Source organism: Eleutherodactylus coqui, chromosome 5 (genome assembly GCF_035609145.1).
Source record: "Eleutherodactylus coqui strain aEleCoq1 chromosome 5, aEleCoq1.hap1, whole genome shotgun sequence".
Taxonomy (NCBI): Eukaryota; Metazoa; Chordata; class Amphibia; order Anura; family Eleutherodactylidae; genus Eleutherodactylus; species Eleutherodactylus coqui.
Window position 1 is genome coordinate 144,185,916 of NC_089841.1, and position 21,368 is coordinate 144,207,283.

General features: G+C 41.3%; 1 protein-coding gene across 2 annotated transcripts in view; it reads left to right on the top strand.

Annotated features, from left to right (window-relative positions):
- GTF2H3 (general transcription factor IIH subunit 3) overlaps positions 1 to 18,608 on the top strand; it is a 22,187-nt gene extending 3,579 nt beyond the window's left edge. Inside the window, exons 2-13 of one of the 2 annotated variants that reach the window (XM_066603354.1) lie at positions 327 to 406; positions 490 to 596; positions 677 to 837; positions 1,453 to 1,518; positions 3,567 to 3,596; positions 4,101 to 4,129; positions 4,219 to 4,293; positions 10,803 to 10,856; positions 12,921 to 12,989; positions 15,310 to 15,445; positions 17,028 to 17,064; positions 18,186 to 18,608. In XM_066603354.1, coding sequence (XP_066459451.1) covers positions 327 to 406; positions 490 to 596; positions 677 to 837; positions 1,453 to 1,518; positions 3,567 to 3,596; positions 4,101 to 4,129; positions 4,219 to 4,293; positions 10,803 to 10,856; positions 12,921 to 12,989; positions 15,310 to 15,445; positions 17,028 to 17,064; positions 18,186 to 18,255 — 914 coding nt within the window. In that variant the 3' untranslated portion in view covers positions 18,256 to 18,608. The remainder of the gene's footprint in view (positions 1 to 326; positions 407 to 489; positions 597 to 676; positions 838 to 1,452; positions 1,519 to 3,566; positions 3,597 to 4,100; positions 4,130 to 4,218; positions 4,294 to 10,802; positions 10,857 to 12,920; positions 12,990 to 15,309; positions 15,446 to 17,027; positions 17,065 to 18,185) is intronic. The other variant, XM_066603355.1, reaches the window with a different exon arrangement.
- Positions 18,609 to 21,368: the final 2,760 nt, after the last annotated feature.

Here is a 21,368-nt window from a genome sequence, read left to right on the forward strand (position 1 = left end):
AAGTACAGATTTGGATACCTCCTCCAATTCTCTATCAGATGCATATATAACATGCACCCCTTCCTATTTGAAAATTCAAGATGGCGACTTTCAACATGGCCACCGTGTTGGACACCGCTCCTCACAGACTTTCCCACTTCCCCTTTGCAACATGAAAACACAGGATGGTGTTCCAACCAACGTCTCCACGCCTTTGGACCACTGCGTATAATAAGATGCACACATTTCTTACAAGAATCTTGGCACAGCTTAAGTTACTTATATAGGTAACTGCTTTGTAGAGACTTTTTTTTAAATTTTTCTATTTTTTTCCTCATTTTTCACAGAAGAAGACATTAACCTCTTAGTCATTGTGGTGGATGTGAACCCTATATGGTGGGGGCAGCAGGCGCTCAATCAGTCACAGGTAAGTGGTTATGATTCGGTCCTGCTTCCTCGTCTCCACATGTACAGGACACAATACAGTTGTCATTACGATTCTTCTTCTAGGTCGCGCTGCCAAAATGCATTGATGCAATTATGGTGATGGGAAATTCCCACTTATTTATGGGCCGCAGTAACAAGCTTGCTGTAATTGCCAGCCATTTACAGGAGAGGTACTGTTACCCGTCCCCTTCATATCCTCACACTTGTATCTACTGTAATAGAATGATAATATTTGGGGTTTGCTTTGCAGTCGACTACTTTTTCCAGGCAAGCAATGGCAATGTGGAGACTTGACTGGAGAATCTGCTGTTCTGGAATCTAATGTATCTGGAAGCAAAGATGGCAAATATGAGTTACTGTCAGCCGCCAATGACCTGATTGCTGATGAAATAAAAGATCTCATGACAAAAAGTAAGTATTTGTAAACAAAGTATCTATTGTGTTGTAGATGTATCATTCATAGATTGCTATAATATCACTGGAAAACATCTACAGAACAGTCTTTTCTTTCTAAAGGCCCATTTACACGCAAAGATGAAAGCTCAAAATTTGTTAAAAAGATAGGGAGAGTGACCGTTTTAGCAATCGTTTTACCTAAGCTGCTAATAGGCACTAATGCCCATTAGCAGCTTATTACCTTCATATGCATGTAAATGACTCTCCAGGAGCTGTATGCAGAGAACAGCAGATGGCCTGTTCTCTGCATACACCTCCTTTGTTCTGCCGCGGGGCTGCAAGTTGAACACAATGTAATCAGCTGTTACCATGGAGAACACAGCATGCGGTCCCTCCTATCAGCACTCCGGCCGAAGGATGGATTTTATGCTCCCCTAAAAATCCTTGTTCGGCCGAAAAGTAAATGATGGTAGCATTTACACGCACTGATTATCGCTTAAAAGACATTGAGTGAATTTTGAGTGATAATCGTTGTGTGTAAATGGGCCTTTAGTGTGGCTTTATAAATAAATGAAGGTTAACCATTGTACAAGTATGATTATCATTTGACACTTTCTGATTTCATTTTAGCTGGGGAAATTAAAGGACAGCAGACCGACACTGTTCTGGCGGGATCTCTAGCTAAAGCTCTATGCTGTATCCTTTTTTATTTCACCTGTAGTATTGGAAGATTTCAATAAAGTTTTGACTTTACAGTTAGTTTTACATGAATGAAAGTACTACTTCTACTGCAGCTATAGACGGTAGCTAAAAATGTACAAAGATATTTCTTGATTGAGCTCAGCAGCCAAGATAGGATGTTTACTGAGGACCAACCCTTTCCATGTGCCCTATAAGGACATCATATGGGAAAGGGGACACTAACCTGTCAGGTGAGCCTGGAAAAGTGGTTGTAATTGGTTGGGCAGGAAATGATGAAAACTTACAAGAATAGGTTCATCTTCAGCTTATCAGTGAACCTACACTTAAACATTAACCCCCTAAGGACAAAGTCTATTATGGCCATAATAACACAACAAATTATTTTGGGATTTTCATTTCCACTTTTCAAAAGCCATAACTTTTTATTGTCCTGTCGACATGGCCATATGAGAGCTTGCTTTTTTTGCATGGTAAACTTTAGTTTTTATTGGTACCATTTTTGGGTGCATATAATGTATTATAGAACTTCTTCTTTTTGGAGTGCAAGAAGAAGGAAAAAAAACATCAACTCTGCCATTGTATGTTTTGCTTCTGTCTTTGTTGTTTGTTTTAAAGTGTTATCCATGCAGGATAAATGACATGACACATTTTTTTTCTCAAGAGTTGGTACAATTATGACATAAGCAACATTACAATTTTTAGATTTTTCAGCAGAAGACGGGCGCTCAGAGTGGGAAACAGCTGGATGCAGAAGACAAGCGGCCCCGCTTATCTTCTGCATCCTCCGCTCCGAGAGCTCGGCTGTATAACAGCCAGGTGCTTAGTGCAGAGAACCGCTGGATGCAGAAGACGAGCGGCCCTGCTTATCTTATGCATCCTCCGCTCAGAGTGCTCGGCTGTATAACAGCCAGGTGCTTAGTGCAGAGAACCGCTGGATGCAGAAGACAAGCGGCCCCGCTTATCTTCTGCATCCTCCGCTCCGAGGGCTCGGCTGTATAAAAGCCAGGCGCTTAGTGCAGAGAACAGCTGGATGCAGATGACAAGCGGCCCCGCTTATCTTCTGCATCCTCCGCTCCGAGAGCTCGGCTGTATAACAGCCAGGTGCTTAGTGCAGAGAACCGCTGGATGCAGAAGACAAGCGGCCCCGCTTATCTTCTGCATCCTCCGCTCCGAGAGCTCGGCTGTATAACAGCCAGGTGCTTAGTGCAGAGAACCGCTGGATGCAGAAGACGAGCGGCCCCGCTTATCTTCTGCATCCTCCGCTCAGAGTGCTCGGCTGTATAAAAGCCAGGCGCTTAGTGCAGAGAATAGCTGGATGCAGAAGACAAGCGGCCCCACTTATCTTCTGCATCCTCCGCTCGGAGTGCTTGGCTGTATAACAGCTGGGCGCTTAGTGCAGAGAACAGCTGGATGCAGAAGACAAGCGGCCCTGCTTATCTTCTGCATCCATCGCTCGGAGCGTAAGGTGATCGCTCAACGTTTGAGCGATCATCTTGCGCTGTAAATGGACACAACGATTGTCGTTCAAAAGGCATCTTTTGAGCGATAATCGTTGTCTAAATGGGCCTTTAGATACAGTAGTTTCAGCATTATATATATGATGTAAATATTTCTAGAAGTAGCATGGGGTAAGGCAAATTCCAACTGCAATTGAGTAATGTGCTTCACTTTAGAACTGAATGGCGGATCTCTTTGTGCAGCCAAACTGCCTTCCAGACAGTTCCATAAGCCAAGAGCTCCTCTGTATAGAAGTGCATCCAGTTATCCCCTGTAAATACCTTGCTTTTCACCAGATGTTATGTATAAAAGAAATATTAGCATTTGGAGTTATTCATGAATGTCTTACAGCTTCTAAAGCCTCAAGTAATATAAGGTACCAAAGTGTTTCCAAAAGGTAGTGCTAACGTCATCCGTCTGACCTAGTCCTCACACTAGAGGGAGCTAGAGTTCATTTATAATGTACATTACTGAATACCCTGGCCTTGAGAATGATGGGTGGAACTTGTGTGAGATATGCTGTTTCCTTATCAGAAATGTGCCAGATATTAACAGGATAAGCAAAGAAACTAAAGGTATGTAATTACTGGATCAAATCCTAAGGTGCATTTACACTCAAAGATGATCGCTCAAAAGATGGCTTTAGAACGATCATTTTACATAAACTACTACTTGGTACTAACGCCTATTAGTACCAGTTAATAGCGTGTGAGCCGCCTGGAGCTGTATTCAGAGAACAGACCACCCGCTGTTCTTTGAATACGTTCCCTTTGTTCGGGCATGGGCCTGACAGCTGAGAAAATGTAATCAGCGCTCCCCAAGCAGAACACAGTGTGCGGTTCGTCTTATCAGCTTTTCTGCTGAACGGTGGATTTCATGCTGAACTGAAAATAATCGTTTGGCAGAAAAGTGAAAGATGGGCACATTTACACGCTACAATTATCGCTCAAAAGATGGATTTTGAGTGAATTTTGAGCAATAACTGTTGTCCAAATGGACCTTAACTGCCTTCAGTGATTGAAAATGGTGGTAGACTCTGTGTTAATAACATTTGTGTTGTTTTGTCCTTTCCTACACAGCTGGAGAGGAAGTGAAATCCAGGATACTGGTGAGTATGTAACAGTTGAAGCTCAATTCCTGCATATGGATTTATTGAGATGAACATTGTGATTCTTCATTCATTCTGTCTTTCTACAGGTGATTAAGGCGGCTGAAGACAGTGCTTTACAGTACATGAATTTCATGAATGTTATATTTGCAGCTCAAAAACAGGTATTTTGTTTTGGGCTGTATTTATTATTTAGGAAGACATCTATTAAATGTATTTGCTTTTAAGATTACTGTCATGCAATTTATGCAACTGTCAATGCCATTAATAAGCATTTTTTTCAATGGGCAAAGAGTCAAGCAGCAGGACAGATGTATCGGGTATTACTCATCTCAGGGGACACATATAGCTTAGAAAGATTAATATAAGTTTTCCATACAAACTGACCAATGATCTGAAAAGATGTATAACTGTGGAAATTGAAAATGCTTTGGAAAGGGATGGGGTTTGTCATAAACTTTGTTACCGCTGTGCCATGAAATCAAGCTAATCCTAATGTCCAACCACATTAGATTGTCAGCAGATATTTATTTAATCTGCATAGGCAGCATAAAACGTACCCACACTCCCAGATACCTTTTCAGAATATGCTGCCATATTAGTGTACATCAGGGATAACATTTTCTGCCTATTATTTGACTTGTATATTGGATTTATTACCAATTTTCCCCTCTGCAGGCTGTATCCCTAATTTTCAGTCTTCCCTGAACTGGTGGTAGAACATACTACTTGTTATGATGTCTGCCTAAGACTGCACTTAAAGACTGCAGACTCTGCTCCCTAACTCTGTAGTACAAGCAGAGAAATAATAGCATCATGGATCACAGTATACAGAGGTACCGAACAATGTAGATGTGATTTAAGTAGCTTTAAATCACCTACTATAAGCTGCAGCCACCTCTGTGTGAGACTCCCTCCTGCAGCAGCTTCCTCCTTCTTGCTCTGTAAACTTCTATGGGCAGCATGAGTGGTCATCCTGATTCACTTTTAGTTATCTATCTTATCTCTCTTAGGGTGCTTTTTATACAGGCCAATCTGTTGGGCACAGATGCCTGACAGGTCGTCCCAGTGATAATCGCTCCTGCACTTTTACACAGGAATGAGCATTGTGGCCGAGGATCATTCTGGCCAGCCCGCCTCTATTAACAGTAAGCAGGCAGTTGTTCGTAAGTGAACGACTGACTATTTACACGGGTTGATCCATCATGCAGAAACTGAACAATAAACGAGAAGCTAACGAATTCTCATTCGTCGTTCAGTCCGGGCATGCATTTACACTGAACAATAATCATTCAGATTGTTGCGGGAAGCCGAACAATTATCAGCCTGTGCAAAAGGGCCTTTACTAGGGATGAACTTCACATCACAACAGGCAGTGGATAGCAAATTAGAAGGAACGGAAGCATTTCCAATTTAAAAGAGATCTTGCAGACTTTAAGGAGAACAGGGTTTATGAATCACGCTCCCATACGGAATCGGAGCTAAGTTCATCTGAAGGTGAGCTCTCTGGTACAGAAACATCTAGAAGAGCTCATTTCTCGGAAAGATCTAGAGGAAATGTTGAGAGATCAAGTAAACGGGAGGACTTCCCAGCACAAACTAACGGCCGTACAACAGAAACAGGGAATATAAGAAACAATCAGGGTAATCCCGATGAAGATGAACTACAAATAATAAATCTTTCTTCAAGAACTTTATCAGTGGATGAACAAACACTTCTGAAAAAAGGTCTCTCGTTTATTCCCACCAATCGATTTAATTGTTTTGAGTGGACAAAAGATATTTCCCTCTTTCTGCGCAAGCTGCGCTGGAGGAAACATTTTGTCATTGAAGGGAAGAAAAAGTGTAAGGAGATGGGTCTGGATCCTGGAGACCGGGAGGCTCTCGAAATGCTTGAATGTCTTGAGCAAGAAAATGAAAAGGATCCGGGACATGGACCATTCACGGATCTTAGACTAAAAAGTACCAGCACACCACTAGGGGATTGCCCCTTTATTGATCTTTTTGAGTCGATGGTCTTAAGGGACTTTAAAGACCTGTCGCAGAAGAGGAATTTCAAACAGCAAAATTTAACATCTAAACAAAAGGATGCACTGTTAGCCCTTGAAATGGATACGGAGATTATAGTGAAACCCTCTGATAAAGGGGGCAACATTGTGGTCCTTAATCGGGAGGATTATCGATAAATGTGCCTCAAGATACTCAATGACAGATTGACCTATAAAACTCTGGGGTCTGATCCAACTGATGGCTTCCTTAAAAAACTTGGAGACATCCTCTTGGCAGCTGAAGAGAAATCATTGATTAGCTAAAAAGAGTTTTCCTTTATGTATCCAAAGAATCCTCAAATTGCGACTTTTTATGGGTTGCCTAAGATACATAAAGGCCTAACGCCCCTGAAAGGGAGACCTATCGTCTCGGGCATTAACAGCTTAACCCAGGGGATCAGTAAATATTTAGATCAGTTATTGAGGCCTTTTGTCGAAGCATTGCCCACCTATGTTAGGGACACGATGGATGTGCTGAAAAAAATAGAGGGAATTTCCTTGTCTCCAGGAACTGTGCTGGCGAGCCTCGACGTAGAATCCCTGTACAGTTCCATCCCCCATGTAAAAGGGTTGGAAGCTGTAGAATTCTTCCTGTCCCAAAGAGGGAATCCTCTAAAAGAGCATAACTCTTTCCTGTTACAATTGTTAACGTTTGTCCTCGAACACAACTACTTTCTGTTCGAGGGTAAATTCTCCCACCAGCTCAGGGGTACAGCTATGGGGAGCCCATGTGCCCCCAGTTATGCTAATCTGTACCTGGGCTGGTGGGAGGAAACAAAAGTGTTCTGCGAAGAAAATGAGAGATGGACTGCATCTATTGATTTGTGGCTACGTTTTATAGATGATGTGTTTATCCTATGGACCGGCGATCTGACTGAATTTCAGAATTTTGTATCAAGTTTGAACAACAATGATCTCAACTTGTTCCTCACATCAGAGATTAATCCGGAAAAAATTACATTTCTTGATCTCTCCATCTTGAAAACGGAGAATAATCAGTTGGAAACTACAATTTTCCGAAAGAAAACAGCATCGAACACCCTTCTTCACTGGAGCAGTTACCATCCAGCCTTGCTAAAAAGGGGAATCCCAAAAAGTCAGTTTATCAGAGTGAGGTGGAACTGCTCTAGTGAAGAGGAGTTCAATGTAAAATCCCAAGAGATGCGGAAAAGATTCCTTGACAGGGGCTATCCTGAAAATGTGGTGGCAGAAGCTTACCATCAAGCGGAAAGATCAAAAAGAGAGGATCTTTTAGAGGTGAAACAAAAGGCCAAAAATGATAAAATGATCAGGGTGATAGGTCCCTTTGATGAAAAATCTCAAGATGTACGTAACATTCTGAGCAAATATTGGGATATTCTCACCAAGGATGGAGATATCAAAGAGTTCCTATCGGAACGGCCTATGATTACATACAGACGTGGGAGAAATCTCAAAGATCGCCTGGTCCATAGCCATTTGTCACAAAGACCGTCTAGAAATACTTGGCTACAAACAGAACCAGTCAAGGGTTCCTACCCTTGCTCAGGATGCAAGGCATGCAAATTCATGCATCGATGTAAGACCTTCAGGAGTTCTTCCACTGGAAAAGAATTTATCATAAAAGACTTTATTAACTGTAGAACAAGCGGTGTCGTCTATATGGCGACGTGTCCGTGTCCAAGAGATTACATTGGCTAGACGATGCAACAATTGCGTCGTCGGGTACTTGCACATGTGGGAAATATAAACCGGAATGAGAAAACTAGTCTGGCATCACATGTCAATGAAAAACCTGGTGGAAATCCTGATGTAGTAACATTTCGTGGGATTGAGGTAATAAGAAGTAACGGCAGACGTGGAGACGTGGACAGAAAACTTCAGCAAAAAGAATCCGGATGGATTTTTAGATTGGATTCGTGTGCACCAAAGGGGTTAAACGAATGCTTATCCTTCACGTCGTTCATTTAAAACAATGCATGGATTAAGCTATATGGCTTTAATGCAAAAGGAAATACACGAATTCGATGCTGAAAACATGAAATTAGGCAGAGATTATCCAGAACCTGAGAATAAAACCAATTTGTATGCATTATCCCCTAAGGTGATACGAACAAAATCAAGACACTTACTATTATCATCTGGGGTTTCGTAGCCAAAGTGTAAAATCTGTCCTTATTCTGTGCTGGTACGATTGATTCCAAGTAAAACCATTTTTTCATTGATGCGTAATTAACTCTAAATCCCAAAAACTTGATATACAATTTCACACCATCTGGCTAAAAACCTTAGTAAAAGAATACCAAAGAAAAAGTTTTTTCTTATTCTCTGTTTCTGACACTAACAACAAAAATACTTACCTGTTTGGCATAAAATGAAAAGATGACCTGAAGTATCCGGTATAAGGAATGACCTTTGCTGTCTATATCATCTTTAATGGGGCATATCTGTCTTTCTCCCAAAAATCTTAAAAAGCACATATCTACATATCAACTACTTTAACATACCATAAATTCTCCATATCTAAGGAGAATAGGTGGTATGACTTTTAAGTGAAATTGTATCAAAACGGACCCCACAATAGAATGCCTGTATAGGCAGATAGCGGGGTGACCACCGGAAAGAAGAAGAATCCACCAATTACCCGTTTTGAGAGCAGGACGCATGTGCTGGTATCTAGCGTCCTGGTAACGATGGCAACACCTCCGCGATGTGAAGGAGCTCTCAGAACCCGGCGGCGCTACGTACGGAGTGACGTCATGACGCAATGACGTCACTGTTATCGCGAGATCTCGCTGGTGGCTTCAAATGAAAGATTGTGCTGATTGGTTGTAAGGGACGAGCCCCCAATAAGAAAGGGTGGAGCTATACATATTTAAGAAGGTGAAACACATTCACAGACCAGCTCTGTCTCACTATGGTCACGCTGGCTGCTCGCTACCTATCGCGGCCGACGTGGCTCTAATCTGTCTCCTTGCCCCATAATGGTGGGCGTTCTAACTTCTTTGCCCCGTAAATGTGGGCTTCTTTACTCCTCTGCCCCGTAAATGTGGGCTCTGCAAGCTCTCTCTGATGTACAACTGCAAATCTGACCACATATATGCAGGCTCCGCTTTAATGCATTAACCCCATAAATGTGGGTTTCTTCATCATTCAAACTATGTGTTCAGTTTGAGTGCCTGAACCACAGCAAATTGAAGCTGATGCATTAATTGTCTACTATTATCAATCTGATCACATATGTGCAGGCTCTGCTTAAGTGTATTTACCCCATAAATGTGGGTTTTTTCATCTTACAAACTATGTGTTCAGTCTGAGAGGCTATATGTACCTTGACCTCAGCCAACTGAAGCTGATGCACTAATTGCCTACTATTATCAATCTGATCACATATGTGCAGGTTCTGCCTAAATATATTAACCCCGTAAATGTGGGTCTTTTCATCATATAAACCGTGTGTCCAGTTTGAGAGGCGATATGTGCCGTAACCACAGCGAATTGATGCTGATGCATTAATTGTCTACTATTATCAATCGTGGACCTATGCATCTACCTTACGCAAGCTGGATTTTTTACCACCTTGCATAAGCTAGGTTTTAAGAGGAGTAGGAAGCGTCAAGCCGTAAAAAATCACATTATTGCTTTCAATAAAGCACTAGTGATCTATGTTATGCTGACGCAGTGAGCCTTGATCTGTCATTATCAGTACAGTCCGTTGGGGTATAGAGAGCAAAATAAATCTATAAGTATTAACCCTAATAAAGCAAATATATGATTCGAAGTGTACGCAGCCAGTCCATCCTGATGAAGTGACACGCTGAAGCAGTGTCATAGAAACGCGTCGATGTGACAGTGTGTATAGATATAGAAGATGTGACAGTGTGTATAGATATAGAAATTACAACACAAAGTGCTGACACCTTATCAAATATTAATTTTTGCCTATTCTATCTGAGGGTACTACCTTACTAAATACTTCTTATCCATCTGATCAAAGTTGATAAGAGTCAAAATCAACAAGTTTTCTTACCTCTTTATGATACGTGATAAAAGAGCAAACTTGTGAACACAACGTGTTGGTGACAGATTCAGACTGTCTGTAACACCTTCAACGTATGTGGTTATTTTCCCAACATAACGTGGTGTGACGGATAAGAATCTTCTGGAGCACCCACAATTTATGTGGGTAGTGAACTAAGAAATGAAAAGTTGTCTACACTTATAAATGATCATGGTAGTCAGTGTAGCGACGGTCAAGTCATTATAAAGACAGACCAGTACGTTCAAAAATTCTTTTTTCTTTGTTTTGTGTACATTTGTGTATGGTCCCCCCCCCCCCCCCCCTTTCCCTTCTTTTAATGAATATTAATAAAATTTAAAATTTTAGTATCAGTAAAGTTCTTGTCGGTGAAGAATTGTTACTTAGTTTATGAGGACTTAGAGGCCACTGTGACTTTTAGCTTTCATTACAAAAACATTATTTAAGGTAAATGAAGTGATTTGCTAGTTGGCTGTCATATTAAGAGATGTCTCAAAATGTGGTGAACATTTAAATAAATATAAAAGAATTTTATCCAAGACAAATCCATACAATCTTTTTCATGTCCTTCCAATCAAAAATGTTAGTTGCTGTTTCTTATCCTCAGAACATTCTCATTGATGCCTGTGTGCTGGACACAGATTCTGGACTTCTACAACAGGTATGGTAATAGCCCTGATTCTGAATGCCCCACTGTGGTGTTAACATTTTACTGTATGTGATAATTACAAAAATGTAATGTAGGTTCTCTTCTATGTTACAGATGCAATAAACTGGGGACACGGTGCAACCTTCCAAGGACAACTAGCAGTCGAGCAGGAGTGTAATCCAACCTTTTTTATTTAAAACAGCAGTAAGACATGTTTAGCTGGGACAGGTACTTCCACTCCCTTCCTAGTTGTCATTGGAAGATTGCGCTCCATCACCAATTTTGTTTTTTTTTGTAATTTGTTGCATAAGTTTCTGGTTACGCCCACCCAATGGAGCATTCATTTAGTTGTCAGCACCTTGATATCCCCTCAGCTTTTTTTTCCGGTCTTCTCGTTCTTCACAGTCTTTGCTCTTTATTTGAGGCTCTACCTGCACCATGGGTTTGCTCCTTCCATTTTCTTTTCTCTGCCCCTATCACCTCTACGTTATGCTGGATTCACATCTGCATTCCAATTTCAGTTTTCCTGTTTCTTCATAGGAATAGAAAAATAAAAAAGACTGAGTGGCCAATCTCTCACATGACAGCCAATAATGGTGCCCAGCAGATCCCATTGACTTAGAGTGGGGTCTGTCACTTTACCATATAAAATGGTGCAGCATGCCGCACTATTTTATTTATTTTATTTATTTTTGTGGCACATTTGATGGAATCTGCGATGGAGGTTCATCTCTCAGGTTTGAACAGAGCCCTATAGTCATAAATAATTTTAAAAAAAATTCTATAGGAAAAATGTGCCCATGATAATATGAATCTATCGATATCCAGGTAGATCCTAAAGCAGTAAACCTATTTCATAAAAGTTTTCCTGAAAATGATCCAAAAGAAATATTCACCTTGCAAAAGCACAAGACCTCTGAAGTCATGATTTGTCTTGTAACTCCTATTTCTTTTCAGATCTTTCATTATTTTATTTGTGGTGGTATTGCTAAACTGCCATTATTTAATTTCTATCTGATCAAACGGGGGTCCTTTATAAGCTGATGTCCATTTCAAAGGGTTTTACTTTTGCCATCACTTCCAGGTTATGGTATGTTTTACAGTAATTAGATGTTCACTAGAGATGAGCGAACGTACTCGGTAAGGGCGATTTCGCAATCGAGCACCGCGATTTTCGAGTACTTCACTACTCGGGTGAAAAGTACTCGGGGGCGCTGTGGGGCGGGGGGTTGCAGAGGGGAGTGGGGGGTAGCAGCACGGAACAGGTGGGAGCCCTCTCTCTCTTCCTCTCCCCCCCCCCCCCCCCCACTCCCCTCTGCAACCCCCCGCTCACCCACAGCGCACCCGAGTACTTTTCACCCGAGTAGTGAAGTACTCGAAAATCGCGGTGCTCGATTGCGAAATCGCCCTTACCGAGTACGTTCGCTCATCTCTAATGTTCACCCATAGAATATAAATGGCAGGATCCTATGCATCCATGGAACTTCGATAGTAAAATGGCTATTAGTCCTCTACCATAAAGATTTAAAGTGAACTTGTCATCAGGGTCATGCTGCCCCCGGGGATGTTTTTATTTTGAAATGCTACAGTGTTTCAAAATAAACACACTTTGAAGTTTGACCTGCAACAGAGCTCCAAGTCAGAGGTGGGCCAAAGGCTGGATTCTCTCCACCAACAGTATGCAGGTTGATAGGTCTTTCCCTATAAAGAGAAGAGAGCTGTCAGTGTACATGCTGCGGGTGCTGAGAGCCCTGCACATCCTGCCTCTTTAACACGGAGATCCGATTTGAGTTATACTTCAAAGTGTTTGTTTTGTGCAGATCTGTGCAGGATTGCCTTTAATACATTTAAAGACATCAAGAAGTTCAGTAATTGGGATGCAGATTATATTAAGGACAGCATTTGAAATGCTAGTCCTGATACATTTCCCCCATTTATATTTACACAGTGGAGGTTATTTGTCTTTAGCTCAGGTTTGGGAAATCATAATATCTAGGTGCTGTGTGTGTGTGTGTGTTAGTTAAAACTGCGCAAAGCAACATTTGCGTTATATGTCCATTCTGATTGTCTTTACAGGCCTGTGACATAACCGGTGGTCTATATCTGAAGATACCACAAGTGAACTCCTTGCTGCAGTACTTGTTGGTAAGATGTTTTATGCTGTGAGGGACTGTGATGTGACCTCACAAATATATGTACTATGCAAACATCATTGTAGAAATCCTGAAGAGAACACAATCAGCTAATGGGGTGGAGCTTAGTTGAGGGGCGGGGCTTAACAGTATTTTTGCCCTGTTGCAGACAGGGTGAAGGGGGGAGGTTCCTGCTGTAGCCAATTATCTTACAAATAATGAGGTGGACTCCATGCAACAAAGCTTTATTGGTCAACAGAAAGTAAACCAGTGACATTTTGGCTCAACACCCTACAGGAATGTAACGGCCACCTTAGTATACCACTCAGGTTGAAATAGGGTGATTGACCATGTAGCACCCCTTAGGAGAGGAGATGATCGTGAAAGGTTGTTGAGAAAAAAGGAAGTGAATTGGATTTATACCTTGAAGATATTGTATCTTAAGAGTTTGAATGTGAAATTCAACTTGAGTGGTGTACAGCCTTGTAGGTGGAGATGGTATACTAAGTTGGCCATCAGATTCCCGTAGAATGTGGGCATTTAGTAGCTATATTGAAAAGTATGTAACCTGTTGAAAGAAGATGTAGAAGTTGAGGCTTATGTTCTGATCAAACGTCAGACAGGACATGCGTAACTGTGATCGATGAAGTTGAGGAAAGATCGGGCGGAAGTATTATGAAGTCATGAGACCCGGAAGTAGGCGGTACGGATACAATCATGCACTTGGAAACAAGAGGGCTCTGAAACTGGGTGTTAAGCTCAATCACACTATGGATTGCAGCTACGATTGGATATTCGTGTAGACATAAGGTGATTGTGATTTATATTCTAGTTGGGTGATACGATTGGTCATGCACTTATGATGTAGGTTTGCTATACTATATATAGCTTCACTGATGCTTTTGTTTACTTCTTGAAAAGGCTTAGTGTTGAGCTGAAACGTCGCTGATGTAGTTTTTACTTGACCAATAAAGCCTTGCTGCATGGAGTGCTGTCGTCCACCTCGTTCTTACTAGTGGATGGATATGGACTCACTCTCTTAATGTCATGTGCATCTTTCTTATTGTGAGGGCATAGGTACCGCTACTATTTGCTGAGTGGCCAATTGTCTTACAGTCAGACATAGGAGAGTGAAGAAGAAGAGGGGTGACATGGCTGACCCCCTCAACACATATATAAATAAATATTTTCTATGTTCAGTTTTAGTTGTAATGTAAGAAAAATAGGAGGAGATTAAAGGAGTTCTCCAGCTTTTTTGCATTTTTTTTTTTTTTAAATAAATAACATATTCTTGGGTCGTGAGTAGAGATGAGCGAGTATATACTCGGTAAAGGCAATTGCTTGAGCGAGCATTGCCTTTACCGAGTACCTGCCCGCTCGAGATGAAACGTTCGGGTGCCGGCGCGGGAGAGCGGTGAGTAGCGGCTGTCAGCAGGAGGGAGCGGGGGGGAGAGAGGGAGAGAGAGATCTCCCCTCCGTTCCGCTCTGCTCTTCCCCGCAGCTCCCTGCCCACCGCCGGCACTCAAACGTTTCATCTCGAGCAGGCAGGTACTCGCTAAAGGCAATGCTCGCTCGAGCAATTGCCTTTACCGAGTATACTTGCTCATCTCTAGTCGTGAGTAAAAGATCAGCTGGGGTCCAATACCCAGCATGCCAATTAGCTGTTTCCTGAAGCTGCTGCATAGCAGAACTAGCACAGCTCTGTACACTGGGTAATTGATTACCTATCTAGAATTGATCATCAGTCATAATAATAAAGGCTGAAAAAAACCTTTGATGGGAATCTGTTAGCAGCTTTACGCTGCCTTATCTAAGGGAAGCTTAAAGTAGGTGACAGAGACCGTTATAGCAGTGTATACCTTATTTTCTTGAAATGATAGTTTATCAACAAGAGCATGAGTCGGGAGCTTTCTGAGCATATACGCTAAACCTAAAAGCATGTTGTCCACAGGCTCTTAGAATCCGTCTTAGCTTGATTCCATGGATTCAAACAGAGTAGAAAAGTAGGCAGCAGAAGCTTGACAAAGACCATCTATGTAACGGTCGAAACGTCGCTGTATTTCATGATGATGTGATGTTCTGATAGAAATATAAGTATTTATTGCACCTGAAGATCTGGACTCTGCTGCCTATTTTTCTTTTCTACTCTGTTTGAATCCATGGGATTAGGATTCAATCCCAGTTAGGCGTGCAGGACACTACATGTGGAAGAAACCCCCCCCTTATGGGTTATGGTGAGTGCTGCTGAAAAGAATTTTCCTTTAGCTTGATTCCAGACTGAAACCGTACCATGTCCTTCACTTCACATGACATCTGCATTCTTTGTTCAATAGTGGGTTTTCCTTCCCGATCCGGACCAAAGGTCGCAACTGAATCTTCCTCCTCCTGTTCACGTGGATTACAGGGCAGCGTGCTTCTGCCACCGGAACCTGATAGAAATTGGTTATGTTTGCTCTGTTTGTCTATCAAGTAAGAATCAAGTTTATTTTTTATAGTCCTATATTGTCTTGTGCAGGGTATAAAGAGGCAGCGCATGGCACAGAGACTCTCTATTTGTTGTATTTAAAACTCCCGTCATGCTCTGTCCCATCAGCCCTGACCCTAGGCAGAAGTATAGGGCATTATAAATCATATATCAGGGGTAGATAGTATCTATTTTATATAACCCATATATAACAAAAAGTCTGTCCTATATTTATATCAAACAGAAGAAAATATCCAACCAATCCCCACATAATGATATGAGTCCCTGATAGCTTAATACAGTAGATGCACTAGTCCCCACATTACGGTGGCTCTCTGGGGCGCTTTATATTATATTTATAGGTATTTAACTCTCTGCATTATCTGTGACATGCACTTTGCTTTTTCCTCCTGGATGGGGGTAATACTGGAGATGCATTGATGGCTATTGCCCTGGATATATCTAGTGATATACATCTATTTGGATTTGTATTATGCTCTCAGGGACTCATATCATTATTGGGGGATTTTTTTTCATTTAATGTGTTTTTATACTTGTGTGTATTTCTGTTTTTTTTTTTCCTTTTTGGATGCATGACTTTTCTATAGTTAATAAGTCCTGCACTTCTGTTTGATATAAGTATAAGTTTTTACCTGATGTCTTCCTTTAAGTGTTCTCTTTTTCTCATTGCTAAATTTATATACAGAATTAAGGACTTTGATTGCAAAAACAATTGCTGAAGGCCGTCTCGTAGCAACAAATCGCATCGCCTTTATTTTGTTTTTCTTGCCTAAATTTAAAAAAAAAACTTGGTTGCTGCTTTATTTTATTTTTTTTATTGTATCTGAATGTCCTAAGATTGGCAGATGGAGTTTTTCTTGCCTGCAATCCAGGATTTTATATTTAAAAAAAAAATCCTGTTCTTGTATAAACAGTATTTTGTATAATCTGTCATTTTATGGCCCCGCACTGGCCATGTTATCTGTCTATGTATATCTATGCACACACGTAGCCCTATAATTACTTACTTACTGATGTTCACATGTTCATTTCAAAATGCAGAAATAAAGGTTGTACTGATCCTGTTAGGATAACATAAAAAAAAAATTACATTCTGTTTACATTTTGTTAGACACTTAGAGGCTTTGTCTAGGTGTAAACTATTGATGGCCTACCCTTAGAATAGGTCATAAATAGTAAATTAGCAGGTTCTGTCATCCTGGACCCCTGCTGCTCTGGTATGCTCTTGCACTGAGCTGACTTCTGCAGGAAGCAGACAGCTCTGTTTTCACTGCTGTGGCTGACTTGATATTGCAGGACAAGTTACTATTTGTTTCAATGGGAATTAGACCTATAATGCCAAGCCACTGCAGTGAGATCACAGCTGTCTTCTTGCAGAAATTGGCTCAGTGCACAAGCACACTGGCCCCGTTGCTCCGTTGAACAGGGGGGGGGGGGGGGTCCTGGGCAACAGATCTCTGCGAATCTTAAGGGTAGGCCATCAATAGTTTACAGCTGGACAACATCTTTAACTCCAAAGTTGTACTATATTGCATTCATTTGTTTTTGTTTTTTGTATTTTCTCAGTATTCTGTAATTTCAGTCCCATATGCACAACCTGCGAGTAAGTAGCATCATTTTTTTTCCTTGTATAACTTTAAAATAAGATATACTGTGCATTACATTTCACAAACCTAAGACTTGCCCTTTTCAATCTTAGCAACACCACCTTATATATGCCAAGAATAAAAATAAAGCACAAATCATTTTGGTAGCCCAAGAAAAAAAAGTAGGGCCATAAAACTGCCACATGCATAAAATCACTAGATATCTGGTTATTGAGGAACAAAACACTGGTCATTAAATGGGTTAAATGATAAAAAAAAAACTGCTGTGTAAATTGACAAAACCTATGGGCTTTTAAGTCCGCAGTATGTAAATTTATTCTGCAAATTACCTCCCCACTCATATAAAGGGGTTACATCTGTAGTGAATCCGCATGAATCTCATGCAGATTTTGACACAGATCCATTGCGGATTTTGCTGCGGAATTGCAGTGTAAGGCTGCATTTATGCGGGGCGGATTTGCCGCGGAAATTCTGTCCGGAATTTGACTGCGGCAGATCCGCTTGCGGCCATTAATCCCGTGATTAGCCAGCCATGTGGACAAGATTTGTCAAAAATCTTGTTCACACGGGACGACTAATCCGTCGAGGCAAAGCCGGTGCTGCGGCGTGAATTTCCGGGATGCAGCATGTCAATTTTTTTTTATTTTTTTCCGTTGCGGCTGCGCTCTCCTGTATGGGAGCGCCAACCGTAATGGAAAAGCGTGCAGCTAAGCCGCTCCAAAACCCGCAGCTAAGTGCCGCGGGTTTTGAAGCGGCGCTTTTCCGCCGGAAATCTCGCGTTTTTTTGCTGAGGCCAATCCGTGGGATTTCTGCCGGAACTACGTCCTATGTGATCGTAGCCTAAAATAAAAATTTGTTTAATTTGGCATCAGTAAGACCTTTTGTAAAATAGATTTCTCAGGAGGACCGTACACAATATGCCTTTGTTCTTAAGAATTCCCTAACCAGTTACCCTTACTCGGTCTTCTGCTTCCTGGCTTAAATTCCCACATTATGTTACACTTTAAAGACACTTTCTGCATTATTACATTTTAAGGTTTTTTCACAGCTTGTATACCCACAGTACAATTCCATTTTATGTTGGAGCTCAAATGTTTTTTCTTTTCTGTCTTTACAGGACTGCCTTTAAGATCTCATTGCCGCCAGTTCTGAAGGCAAAGAAGAAGAAATTAAAACCTTTGTTTTAGGAGGATTGGTTGCTATGCAAATTGCAACAAGACTTAGATGAACTTCTTGGACCTTCTTTAATAATTAAAACTATATCATATTTTAACAACAGAGCATCAAATGACAGGAAAGCCATAATTCACATGTCACAAGGAAAGCGACCTCACAGCAAAGCAGCGGCATTACGGGAAGTGTTCATACTGAGCTTCTTACAACCAGCTGCACCAGTCATAAGAACTAATTCATGGATAATTGTAAATCAAGCACATCACTGTATTGCATACCAAGAGAACATTACTCTTTATGATGGTTTTTATTTGTTTCCGTTATTTATACATGTACAATTTTTGTAAAAAAATTTAAAAAATTGTGAGCAGTTTATGGAGTGTTACTAAGTATGTATGCTAAGGGCCTATTTACACGGGTCTATTTTCTGTCCATGTATTTCATGAAGCCAATTGGGCTATTCACACAGACATTTTTTGGACTGTGTATGGGTAAACAAAATTGCAGTATGTTCTCCTTTGGTCCATATCACAGACCAAAAAAGCACATACAGTGTCCATTGCCTGGAGTGATTAGACACCACACAGTGAGGGGTGGGGTTGGGGTGGTTTTAATGGATATAGGCTACAAACACATCCTGCTAATTGTTTGCAGATGAATGGTCTTACTATGTATGGGTGACATTTAAGGCCCATATACACACACAGATTATCTTTCAAAAGATTGAAAGATCAGCAATCGTTTTGCATAAAGTACTAATAGGCACTAATTGCTGTTAGTACTTTATCAGCTTCATGTGCATGCAAATGAGCTTCTGGGAACTGTTGTAGAACTCAGTAGGAGGTCTGAGCTCTAATTATCTCCATTGTTAAGCCAAGGGCTGCTAAGAGAAAATAATGTAATCTCTAACACCATGGACAGCAGACATAGCCTAAGGACCTGCTTATCAGCTATTCTGCTGACAGCTAATACAATGTTATCAGCTGTAATCATCTCTTCCCGGGCAGAACACAGCGTGCGGTCCTGCTCATCAGCTGTTTTGCCGAACAAAGGTTTTCAAGCAGAACTGAAAACCGCCGTTCGGCAGAAAACTGAAAGATGGGCACATTTACACACAATGATTATCACTCAAAAGTTGGCTTTTGAGTGATAATTGTTGTGTCTAAATGGGCCTTTAATCATCCTTTCAGATCAAAGTTAAAGCAATCCTCTGAATCTGGATAAACAAAAATGTCTGGAACACTTCTCTGACTACCTGATGCACACTATGTATCTGTAGCCTAAAGACCCATTTACACTGAAAGATGATCGCTCAAACGACAGTTTGAGTGACAGTTTTGAATGATCATCTTTGCATAACTCATAAGTAGCTAGATAGCTACTTAAAGAGTTAAATGCAGGCGGAGCAGGACACCGCTGACAGCTCCGAGAACAGCAGCTGCTTTGTATATGCAAACGGCTGCTTTGTTCTCTGAGCTTTCAGCTGGTATCCCGATGAGCGCAGAGAACAGCAAGAACTGCATAGACCTAAGATAAACAGTGGATGAAATGGCTCATTTTGACAATTTTGGTAATTCATTCTGCTCAGCTCCGGCTCTATAACAGAATGGCTGCAGTTTGGACACCATGTTCAATGTCACAGGTTCCCTTTAAGAGAAAGTCCAAATCGCTATGTAAATTGACTTTCAGCCAATACTTGTTTGAATGGTAAAATTGGAAAGATTTTTGTAAAGACCTGATGTAGTTTATGGATGACAAAAAAATCTGTTTCCACCTTGGGAAGGAGGCAAGTTGGATGGCTAAAGCCTTGGATTGCTTTGATGATTTATACAGCTATTTTAGCATTGATTTCATTATCTAAGTAAGTTCCTTCAGAGAATTGCCGCAATGTATGATCTGATGATAAATATGCTGATATGCAGAATTATGCACAGCAAAATGCCGTAGTAACAAAATGGATGAGAGTGTAACAAATCCCATCCACACATTACAGAAAAAGATCCGTGTAGAAATTGAGGTGCAGATTTTAAATGTCCATTTATGTTGTGGATTTCACCCTTTGCAATTCATAGGGCGAAATGTGCAGCAAAAGTCACTACAAATCCACATGCATGCACTACAAACTACATATATCTATAATCTGGTGTGCTGTAAATGTGTACAGACCTGTGGGATCAGAGATCACCCAACCATGCTGGTTCTGGCTCTGTAAATTTTGAGTATAAGCCTGAATAGCAAGTCCAGTTCAGTAAAGTTTAGGACATGTTTCGGATACAGTAGGTACATGTGTGCAGGCAGCTGACTCCTGTGCGTACAATAACAGTAAGAGACAATGAGAGCATTATAAATGTTACAATTTGTATGGTTTTCTCTACCCGCTGTGAGACCGAAAAATATTATTGTATTCCCATTCGCCTCTTATTTGACCCTGTAAGCTGTCCGGGAAATAGTTTTGCCAATGTTTTCTGAATGGAGGGCAGAGAAACACCTCTCACTTCTTGTTGGTTTAGGCGTCTTTCCATGCTGATCCCTTCCAGCTGGCAGCAGAGTGACAAAGAAATACTGGGATTCCTGAAGAAAACAAGATATTAAATAAAAGTAATGAACCTCAGGCCTCCCTCACACAGGTGTTTTTGTATAGCGTTTATCGCTTCTTCTTTTTTAGCTAAATGCTGTACGACGCTCCCATTCATTTCAACGGGACTGTTCACACAACACTGATTTCCAACGCTGCACTTTGACAGCGATGCATGTTCCATCTTTGGCCGTTTTCGGCTCTGCGTCGCCCATTGAAACGAATGGGCAGTGGTTTCAGCACTGCCAAAAACGTGGCACAACTTTGTACCACGTTTTCAGCAGCACTAAGCACCCTAGCTACACTACCTGAGGAAAAAAATACTCACCTAGCTGCCGCCACCGAGTTCCTGCCGCTGCTTTCCGTAGCTCTGTGCGGGCTTCCCCTGCACTTGTCATCCCTGAGAAAGCATCTCTTTCTGGTAACTGGGATTGAAGACCCCGCCTCCAGCAAGAGATTGCTCTGACTGGCTGAGGCACTTGACCAATCACAGCCATTCATTAAATGGCTCAGCCAATCAAAGCAATATCTTGCTGGAGGCGTGGTCTTCAA